This window comes from Austrofundulus limnaeus, unplaced genomic scaffold (genome assembly GCF_001266775.1).
Source record: "Austrofundulus limnaeus strain Quisiro unplaced genomic scaffold, Austrofundulus_limnaeus-1.0 Scaffold386, whole genome shotgun sequence".
NCBI classification, from domain to species: Eukaryota; Metazoa; Chordata; class Actinopteri; order Cyprinodontiformes; family Rivulidae; genus Austrofundulus; species Austrofundulus limnaeus.
Window position 1 is genome coordinate 465,661 of NW_013952788.1, and position 10,411 is coordinate 476,071.

Consider the following 10,411-nt stretch of genomic DNA (forward strand, 5'->3'; position numbering starts at 1 on the left):
TTTGAGGCCCTCAAGGTGGCGCTGTGGGCCACAGGTTAAGAATCTCTGATTTAAATCATGTGTTCAGTTTTAAGTGCTTCATTATAAACGTTTAGCTTAAGAATGCATCACATAGAGACATGATGATGCTCCTGTTTAAAAGCAAACTATTTCAGTCAATCATATCAGTTAACCTGCAGACAGATGTAGTGAAAGAGAGCAGGTGGAGTGTGATTGTTCAGTCTTTACGCTGCAGGGTCCTTGGGCTGGAAGAGCCTGTTTCCTGACAGGCAACAATGAAGAGAGAGCTGTTTACAGACGGCTGCGGGGCTCTGCGTTAGGTTTCTACCATTTCTCATGTGATTCAGTTCAGAATTAACTTCAGATGTGTCATCAAGCTCATCGTCAGGACGTCTGACAGCAGATCTGTTTGATGGTGACGTGCACTTCTCACCCAGTTAGTCAGATATTAGACCTGGTGGCATGTGTTTCTCAGTCTAATGATAGCGGGCCGCCCCGTTCCTCACACAAAAACACCTTCACAACTTTGGATTTGTGTTGTTTTTTTGTTTTTTTTCACACAAGTACTTTTCGACTGACATTTCACACCTATTTCTAACAACAAATGTGAGTGAGTATCTGTGAAGGTACAGGCACAGTTAACTGGGAGCTGATGTTCCACGTGAGGAGGAGGAAACACGATGTGGTGTTGTGTGAGGCAGCCTGGATCCTGACCTGCGTTGTTCCTCTGCACTCCGCCCATCCACATCTCCCTTTCTTTTTTTATCTTTTTTTTTCTTCCCGTGGCATAAATCCGGGAGATGAAAATGTCATGGAGCAGGTTCATTTTGCAAAGAGGTTTTGATTGCCATGCTCGTGTAATTGATTGTTCCAAGGACAGGGGGAAATCTAGAAATGTCATAACAGTCCTGCTTAGGTCGGTCCCACCGCTGGGCAATCAATGAGAAGTAAAAAGAGATATTGATTTGCGAGCAGCAAAAACTGTAGCTTGAGACAAGCGGTGAGCGGTGGGGAAAGTGGCACAGACGTGCAGACCTGTCACTGGCACCTATGAATTACCCAATCTGCTCTGAAGATAGTGTTACCCCGGGCACTCGTGGAGTCCTGCAGCTGTCCGTTAGCTGAGCTCATCAAACGGCTAACTCTCTGTGGCTTGTCAGATTAATGAAGGAAATGTTGACCTTCCACTGGATAAATGTTTATGTTCTCACCATTACCAAACTTCTGGCATCTCACCGCTGGAAACAAAGCCGTTCCTCAGCTGCCACAGACGTTTCAAAAGTGATCGGCACATTTTGAACAGGCTTACTCAGAGCAGTGTGAGCGGATCGTAGTCACCCAGGACACTAATGCTTACAGTCGAGACATAAATATGTTGTCATGTAGGCCTTTCAGCACCAGTCCGTTTAGAACTGGTGCCATGAATCTGTAATTTTTGTACAGTTATAGCTGGTCTCTGTGGATGTAGAAAAAAGTCTTCTGGCTGTGGAATAAGCTGCAGCCTCTGTAAATCCTTTGCTATGCCAAGAGTCTGRTCTAACGGATAAAGGTTATAAACACTTCAACTGCCTGATTTATGATAGACACCTCAGGTTTTTTGACCTTTGCATATCTCTGTCTGAAGATATAAATTTGTCCTGACACAGATTGGAGGCTTTACAGCAGTTTATGACATGCTAAATCTCAGGCAAGCATGCCAGCCTCTTGTTTTCTGTGGCCGGTCAGCCCAGGACTTGTCTTACTTGGCCTCATTTTCAAAGCAGACATTTCCCACTCTTTTTCTTCCTGGTGCCAGCGAAATGCAGTGGCTGTTGACTTTTGCCTCAGAAGATTATGCACGCGTTTTAAGACTTCAAATGGGCCTGTTTTGTGCAGCTTACCGGTTGTTCCTGCTCTGTACTCAGGGTGATCTTGTGCAGGTGATCTACGCCACCGTCTTTGAGTCTGCTCTTGTATTAGTGAGCCGTGCAGCTGGGAATTGCTGCAGCTCCAGGGTAGATCAAAAGCTGGCAAAGCATAGTTACAAATGGTGTGAGAAGCAGAGTCAGACATGCAGGTTTCTCAGAGCGGTCCCTTCCAGAAGGTTAATTGGTGCCTCTGGATGTCGGCTGCTCAGGGCGTCTGATAGAAAGGCACAGAAGAGGAAGGGCAGCTGTTAATCTTTGTCACTTTCATCCTCAACATCAGGACAAACATTCACCACATTTCCTCTATGACTTTATGCAACTTGCATCCAGGAAAAGCTCCGCCCTTCTTTCAAATCCACAATTATTTTACTCCTGAGTAGGTATGTAGGGCAGACCGGGGACAGTAGCAACAACGGTTACAACACATCATTTTTCTCCAAACAGAAACAGAGTGATGACACTCACACTGTACATGTTCAGTTAGATGTCCCACCTGGTTAAGAAAAAGTCAACAGATTCAAAAACTGATCCAGGATTTATTTAAAAAAACAGTTTTTGAGGAACAAAGTAAGTATTTTTTTACCCAGTTTTATTTGTGTTAAACTGTTGTCACTGTTTTTGTGATCCAGCTCAAACTTCTATGGTTTAAACAAGTGATCTGTTGACTTTTAACTAATCTAGTTAACATGTATCCAGATGAGCTTATTTAGCTAACACATGAGGTTTTATCATGGCTGACAGGAAGGGGGACAGTTGGAACAGTTGTTGTAACTGTCCCCATACGATAAATCCATATAAAAACAGAGCACATACAGATGAGATTAACATGTTGAAATTAAGTTTACACCTAAAAGGCTGTTGGGTGTTCATGACAGTTTTATAGTTTYAAACATCAAAGTGTTTAAGATGTATTTTCTACAGTTGTTGTTTTCAGCAATGGTTTTAAAATCCCAGTTTGTTTAATGTAAATGTTACATAATGTAGGCGTACAGTGACAATAGACAAAACACAAATTGTTCTGTTATCCTTGTGTCTAAAAGTCAACTGTATTTTATATCAATTAGAGTCTTTGACATCTGTATATAAGGTCTACTCATCAAGGCTCATCTATATTCATCATTTGATCAYAAACAATAAATAAATAACACTGTAATATCATTAGAACTTACAGGTTTTATTCATTTAACAATAATATAAATATAAAACTTTTATTTACAGTGAAATGTATTGTATTAATAATATGTTGTAACCACCCCCAAACAATGTTACAACTGTCCCCGGCCCCGGGGTCAGTTGTAACATCTGACTTTTCATTTTCAAATACAAATAGTGAAGAATGTACATGATTTAATCATCTATAAATGGTTTTGACTATTAACAGACAGATGTAAGTTTATTGTTTTAAAATTTGGTTTTTCTAATTCAAACCATCTCTGAGTAGCAAATGCAAAAAGTGTTGCAACTGTCCCCAGTCTCCTCTAGGACGTAGTCTGTCCGGGAAATTATCACTTGTCATAAAAAGAAAAGAAATTTCCACTTATTGAACTTGGGACAGGACTTCTTTCCTGTTTGGTGACCAGTCTAACCAGTCCCTTGGTTTTCCTGATAACTTTGAAGAGAGAAGACGTGAAGTGAGAGCTTGTCACAGCTATTTCTGTTCTCCTCTGATGTGAAGACTATATATYAGTATAAATAAAACATACCTCTGTGCTCCTGACAACTCTCTCCCTCAGCATCAAGGGTGTTTTGGGCACCATCGCTGATCTCAGCTGGCCAATCAAAACATCCCACTTCAGCGGAGCAAGGTCACACCACACTGGGGCTCTTGACTGTTGGTTTATGTATGTATGTGTGTGTCTGTGTGTGTGTCTGTGTGTGCGTAGGCTGTTCTGTACCAAGCACCGTCCTCTGTTTGTTTGGAAAGTCCAACTCTGTTCTCCTTCCTCATCCATTAAGCGGCGAGCAGTTCATCTTCAGGGTTTCTCTCGAGGCACTTGTGAAATATTGATACAAAAAAAGTCTTATTTTCAGAAAGCAGAAACGATGAAGACGTTCTCCGGGCTGCCCAGCGTGGGACGGCTGAGTGCTCGGCTGTAGCCAACCCCTCWGCGAGTGCCTCCTATTCAGAAGAGAAATATTAACCACATGAAACACATAAGTGCCTGGACAGGGCTGTTATGTCCTATTCATATTTAACAGGGAGCACATCTGCCACATCTCCTCTAAAACGCACATTTTCCTGCACGGCTGTGAGGTGGAAAATATCTCAAAGATACGTGACAGCTCTGACAAACTGAATTTATTGCAGGATGTCTTCAGACGGTATAAAACCGGAGCTGGGATTACGCTGATACGGGTTAAAGGTGGCTGGATTTTAAATAATCTACTGGAATTATTTTAAAAAAAGGTTGTTTTAATCCTCCGCAGAGGTCATTAAATGAAGCAGACATCTGCAGCCAGATGAAATTCCAGCTTTGCTGAGTCAGCGTTTCCATTAATTGGATGATGGGAAACGTGTCAATTAGAAATTGTGTTGTTTAATTATCTGTTAATTGAAGCAATAATGTTTGTGCTCCAAGAGTTGAGAGAACAAACATATGAATAATGAAAGAAGTAATTGCTCTTTATGAGACTGCCAGGGAAAATATAATGACGTGACAGATTGCCAGTTATCTTTTGAAATTTGGTATCGTCGTCTGGTTGTGACACTCAGAGCTGGATCTGCCTCCTCACCAGCTTTTGCACATTTGCAACATAATTTTAATTTTACCGTCAACAAAATCAGTCTCCTGAAGTTGAGTTACAGAATATTAAAAGTTTGTAATTGTAACTTAACTTCCACAGATGTAATGAGTTCTCTCTCCCTTTGAAGTTACGTCTGGATTGATGAGGATCATTAGAATATCTGAGTTCATGTAAATCTATTCCTCACATGTTGCTTCAGGGATGATGAGATAGTCCACGACATAAGGCTTACATTTCCGCTTCACTTCTGAAGCCTCCGTAATCACTGTGGAAAAGCTCGTTTGCAGTAACACTTAGCAGATCCCAGATGAATCAATTTCCTTTTGTCACTCAGTGGTTAGTGATTGTTGTAAACATCTCAAACTGAGGCCAGGAAACCCTTGGACACAGCATTGGGTCAATGGCCTGTCATGAATCAAGCGGTGCAGTTTTACCYTCAGCAGTTAGTAGAAACRAACACATTCTCATGTCGGACTCGTCAACATATTGAGACTTGGMCAGGGACCGTCTGCGTCCAGTTTWGAGGRGTCGGCTACCCCCTCTGCGCATCCGTCCTTGCCGCCCGCGGCTTTTCCGGGTTGRGTCACTTAGGGGTCTTTGGGTCGGGGGTCTGAGGTTAACATGAGGGATCAGGATTAKTGGTTAATTGAGATACTGGGTCAGGGATAYGCTGTATGTAGCTAATATAGGTTAAATTTAGGCTCTGGGCTGGTTTGTTCTCGCGAATTCTCTACATTTAAAAAATGGTTAATACAGGGATCAGGGTTAATGGTTAAGTTTAGGGTCTGGGTCTGGGATAGGCTGTATAAGGCTAATAGAAGTTAAATTTAGGGTCTGGGATGGTTAGTTTCACACATTTCCTACACTTGTAAAAAAAAAATATGACGACACGCTCGTCCTCCTCCGCCTTATCTCGTTAAGAACGGACGCACGGGGGCTACCCGGCGCATCTGAAAGTTGACGCTGACAGCTACCTGACCAAGCGTCAATATGTTGARGCGYGGGGCCATGAGYATGRGTTGTAAAAACACCTCCACTCTCCAAAGCATCAAACAGCTGTTAATATAACATCCCAAKGTCTTATATTTAAATCTTTGCAATGTGCATAAATCCAACTGTAGAGACAGTAAACATTAAGCAAACTGTATTTTCATGCGTTTTTCTCTCGTCTCTGTCGTTTCCAGTGTACATGCCTGATGAAGATGCTGCTCTGCAGGATTCCATCACTGAGGAAGATGGTGAGAACGACAGTCAAACCGAAGAGGAGTGTTCAGAGAAGACCAGCCCCAAGGTGTCTGAGGACAGAGAGCTGGACAACAAGAGCACCCACACTTACAGCAACCAGAACTCTCCCATCAGTGTCCTGTCCAATCAGGAGGCAGAGCTGGAGTCACGTCTTAGTGACAGCAGCGACAGACTGTCTGATTTCAAAACCACCTCGCCACCTGAGAGCCAGAGGGACGAAGAAAGCTGCAGCTCAAAGCATAAGGAGGAGATGGGCAGTAGCTTGGAGAAAATGAGGGCAGCATATGCAAACTTTCTCTCTGACTCCTACTGGACTGGGATTGGAATGGACTATAAAATTGGTAAAAATACCAGCAAAGCCAACTGTGACAGCACCAACGGAAGCAGCAAGAGCGAGTTCGACTGGCACCAGGATGCGCTCTCCAAAACCTTACAGCAGACGCTCTCCCCAAAGCCCGCATCCAAACCCAACCTGTTCAGCTCCGTGCACCTGTACAGGCAAACCACCAAGCCCTGCGGCTCAGTGTTCACAGGGGCCAGCCGTTTCCGATGTAAGGATTGTAGTGCAGCTTATGACACCCTGGTGGAGCTGACCGTCCACATGAACAAGACTGGACACTACCAAGACAACAACCACAAACAGAGTAACTCAGCTGCTTCGTCGTCAAAATCTAGAAAAAGAAATTTACAAGATATGGAGGGAAAAGAGGATGCACAGAAAGTTTTGAAATGCATGTTCTGTGGCCATTCTTTTGATTCGTTGCAGGATTTGAGCGTCCATATGATTAAAACTAAGCATTACCAAAAAGTGCCTTTAAAAGAGCCAATCCCTGTAATCACACCCAAATTACTGCCACCAGCCAAGAAACGAGCCTTTGAAACAACAAGACCTTGCTCTCCAGACTCGACCACTGGTGTGTCCGGCTACACTGAGGCTCAACGGACAGCCAACCTCACAAACGCCAACAGCAGTCGCTACGGTTATCAGAACGGTGCCAGTTATACTTGGCAGTTTGAGACGTGCAAGTCCCAGATTCTCAAATGCATGGAGTGTGGAAGCTCTCATGACACCCTGCAGCAACTCACCACACATATGATGGTGACRGGACACTTCATCAAAGTCACAAACTCAGCATCTAAAAAAGGCAAACAGCTAGCGCTTGATCCCCTGGCTGTAGAGAAGATCCAGGGTGTAGCTGAGCCTGCTGCCAGCGACAGTGAGGGAGAAAAGGTGTCTCCCAAAAATCCTTCCCCCGGGACCAGTGAGAAGGACAACCAGTGGGAAGGAACATCAGACAAAACAGAAGAAACTGAAACGAAAGATGACAAGCAAGAGAGTGAGGATCAAAAGATGAGCGGTGGGTCTTTTAAATACCCCTATCTCCGTGAAGAAGACCTGGAAAAAGAGTCCAGTGGAGGAGGAGACATTCTTAAATCTTTGGCCAACACAGTGGCCTCTGCCATCAATAAAGCTCAAACAGGAACACCAAGCTGGAGCGCTTACCCAAGCATTCACGCTGCCTACCAGCTCTCTGGGATCATCAAGAGTACCCCTCTCTCTGCATCTCCCCCTACTCAGCTAAAGCAGACGTTTAACCACAAACTGAGGGCGATTGCCCCAAAGAGAAAGCTATACCACAGTGCTGAGGGAGCCGAGCCTCCCCAGGGCCCACATCAAAATGTGGACATCAAAAAAGAAAAGGTAGGCATTAGTGATGGCAAAGAAAGTCAGAGTATGAAGTTTGATCTGTTGGAGAACGACGACAGCGATTGTCAGGACGATTCCTCTTCCTCTTCAAAGCTGGATGCAGACTGTGTGAATGAAGAGGGAGAAACGATCAAAGGGAAGTTGAGCCCAGATTTCTCTGACAGGGAGAAGACTCCGAGCCCTGCTGCCAGCAATGGYCGCAGCACTACATCAGAGCCTGTCAGTGACAGTCCGGATATACTTGGCATTAACCCTCTTAGTGCGCTACAGTCAGTCCTGAACAATCACCTGGGCAAAGCAAACAAGCCCAATAACTCAAGAGCAGAGAAAATATCTGCACATTCACAGTCGATTTTTGCTGACTTTAATCGTAGCAGTGAGAAACCAGCTTCGCTGCTCAGAAGTCCTGTGAGAAATCGGCCTGATAACCCTTTCTTCTTGGTCAGTGACGACCAGCCGATAGATCTAACCAAGTCCAAACACAGCAAGGCCAGCTCTCTGCTGCTACATCCCTCCACGCCAATGCCACACAAATATGCTCTGTCTGACATCGCAGATATGGTTAAAGTTCTTCCAAAAGCCACCACGCCAAAACCATCGATACCATCGAGGATTCCTACCATGAAGCTGGAATCGGACGTCCGGCGCTTTGAGGACGTGTCTGCCGAGGTCTACTCCGTCCACAAGCGCAAAGGTAGACAGTCCAACTGGAATCCTCGCCACCTCCTCATCCTGCAGGCTCAGTTCGCCTCCAGCCTCTTCCAGACGTCTGAGGGAAAGTATTTGCTCTCAGACCTCGGCCCCCAGGAACGGATGCACATCTCCAAGTTCACTGGATTGTCGATGACCACCATAAGCCATTGGTTAGCGAATGTAAAATACCAACTGCGGAAAACAGGAGGGACCAAATTTCTGAAGAACATGGACACGGGCCACCCCGTCTTCTACTGTAACGACTGTGCTTCCCAGTTTAGGTCACCCACCACTTTCATCTCCCACCTGGAATCCCACCTTGGGTTCCAAATCAAAGACATGTGCAAAATGCCCGTGGAGCACCAAACGAAGGTAGAGGAACCCGAAATGTTGAAGGCTCTGAGTGTCCGAGCCAGCGAGGCTCTGGCCACAGAGGAAGACATTGACTCAAAGTTCAAATGTAAGCTCTGCTGTCGGACATTTGCCAGTAATCACGCAGTCAAACTTCATCTGAGTAAAACTCACAGCAAATCTCCAGATAACCACTCACAATATGTTGAAATGGACAAGGAGTAGTGGTAGTGATTCACATTACTATTATTGTTATTATTGTCACACGTTTCCTTRTCTTCCTTGTCATTTTAATACACGGGTCAAATATTTCAACCATTTTTCAGTTAGCATTGTGTAATGTGCATCATCATGACTTTGAAAAAAGAAATCCTGGCATACAGCAAAGCTGCACTGGTTAGAGACAGTGTAAGAAACACTGGGATCCTTTTGCAACCCGCTCAAATGCACCACCAGTAATGAAATGTATTACTGCTTGAAGAAACATAATTGCTGATGTTTGCATGCAATAACCCTGGCTATGACTACTATTTATTTGTATATGTCAAGTTTCAATTGTATTTTAAAGACAAAATAATGAAGTAATTGAAGGACTTGTACGAGCTCTGTGATGCAGTGCAGCTGTTGAAGCAGGCAGCCTGAAACGTGATCACACACATGCAGACGTGTACAGTATATCCTTTGTAAAGATGTTTTGTGTTGCTACGATAGAAGAAGAAAAAAAAGCACTTTAATAAATGTTTAATCACCAGTTTAGAAGCAGATTCTGTACATGGCTAAAACAAAAATTAGACGGTTTGGAAACACGGAGATTTCACATGTAAATATGTTTTAGAAGAAAAAAAATCTGTTTCATGCAACGAGAACAAAACAGATGAAACCTGTGACCCCTGCACCTTTTTTTACTTATTCCAATAAAGAGTTAACATTTGATAATGGCTTGTATTTCTTTCTGCTTTGCCTTTTTATTTCTTATTTTATTTTCTAAAACGCTGAACAATTCTAATGAAATCAGTACTGAAAAACGTATAACAGCAAAAATCTTTTAATTTAATTGTTTTATTTTGGATTGCCACACTTTTCTAAGCTTTTTATCTAATTTTGAGCCCCATTTTGGCATCAAAGTGTCTGTAAATTGTACGTTAGAACTTTTTATCTGTTAAATTATTAGATGTGAGAAAAACTTTTCTTTTTTTCTTGGCTTCACATCTTGTCAGAATGAATGACTGGAGCATTTCTAGAGAAATTACTTCAACTTAAATCCTGCTCTGTTTTATTTCAACTTTTTTAAAAAACATGTAAATGTTTTTGTACATAAATACAGAATCGTACAAGTTTTCATCACRTCGAGCACGTCTGACTTCCTCCCATACATGAGACCAAAACATTCATATTAACTGATTAAAGTTGATGCATTTTCACTGATAACATTACAACCAGTTTTCTTCAACAAAGTAAGATCTATTCCTTATTTCACTTCAGTTTAAAGGTATAAAAATCCACGTCTTAGTGATAATTTAAACAGTCCACGTGTAAATCCTGTTGTTTGAACACAACCACAATCCTACAGGTTTAGAGGTTGAGTAAATCAGGGCTTCTTAACCTTTGTGACCTCAGAGCCTAATTTATTGAGCATATAGTGACACGAGGTCCAGTCAGACATTACTAATGTATGGATCAAAATGATAATTATTATAAATCTTGGTTTAATTTTTATTGTATTTTTATGATAATTAAATTAAATAAACTTACAGTTTAAAAG

The 10,411-nt window shown here is 42.8% G+C and overlaps 1 protein-coding gene across 1 annotated transcript in view; it reads left to right on the plus strand.

Annotated features, from left to right (window-relative positions):
• Positions 1 to 9,585, plus strand: part of tshz2 (teashirt zinc finger homeobox 2) — a gene marked incomplete at its 5' end in the record, with an annotated part of 78,036 nt that extends 68,451 nt beyond the window's left edge. The window contains 1 exon segment of the mRNA XM_014023688.1: positions 5,837 to 9,585. Coding sequence (XP_013879142.1) covers positions 5,837 to 8,874 — 3,038 coding nt within the window. The 3' untranslated portion in view covers positions 8,875 to 9,585.
• Positions 9,586 to 10,411: the final 826 nt, after the last annotated feature.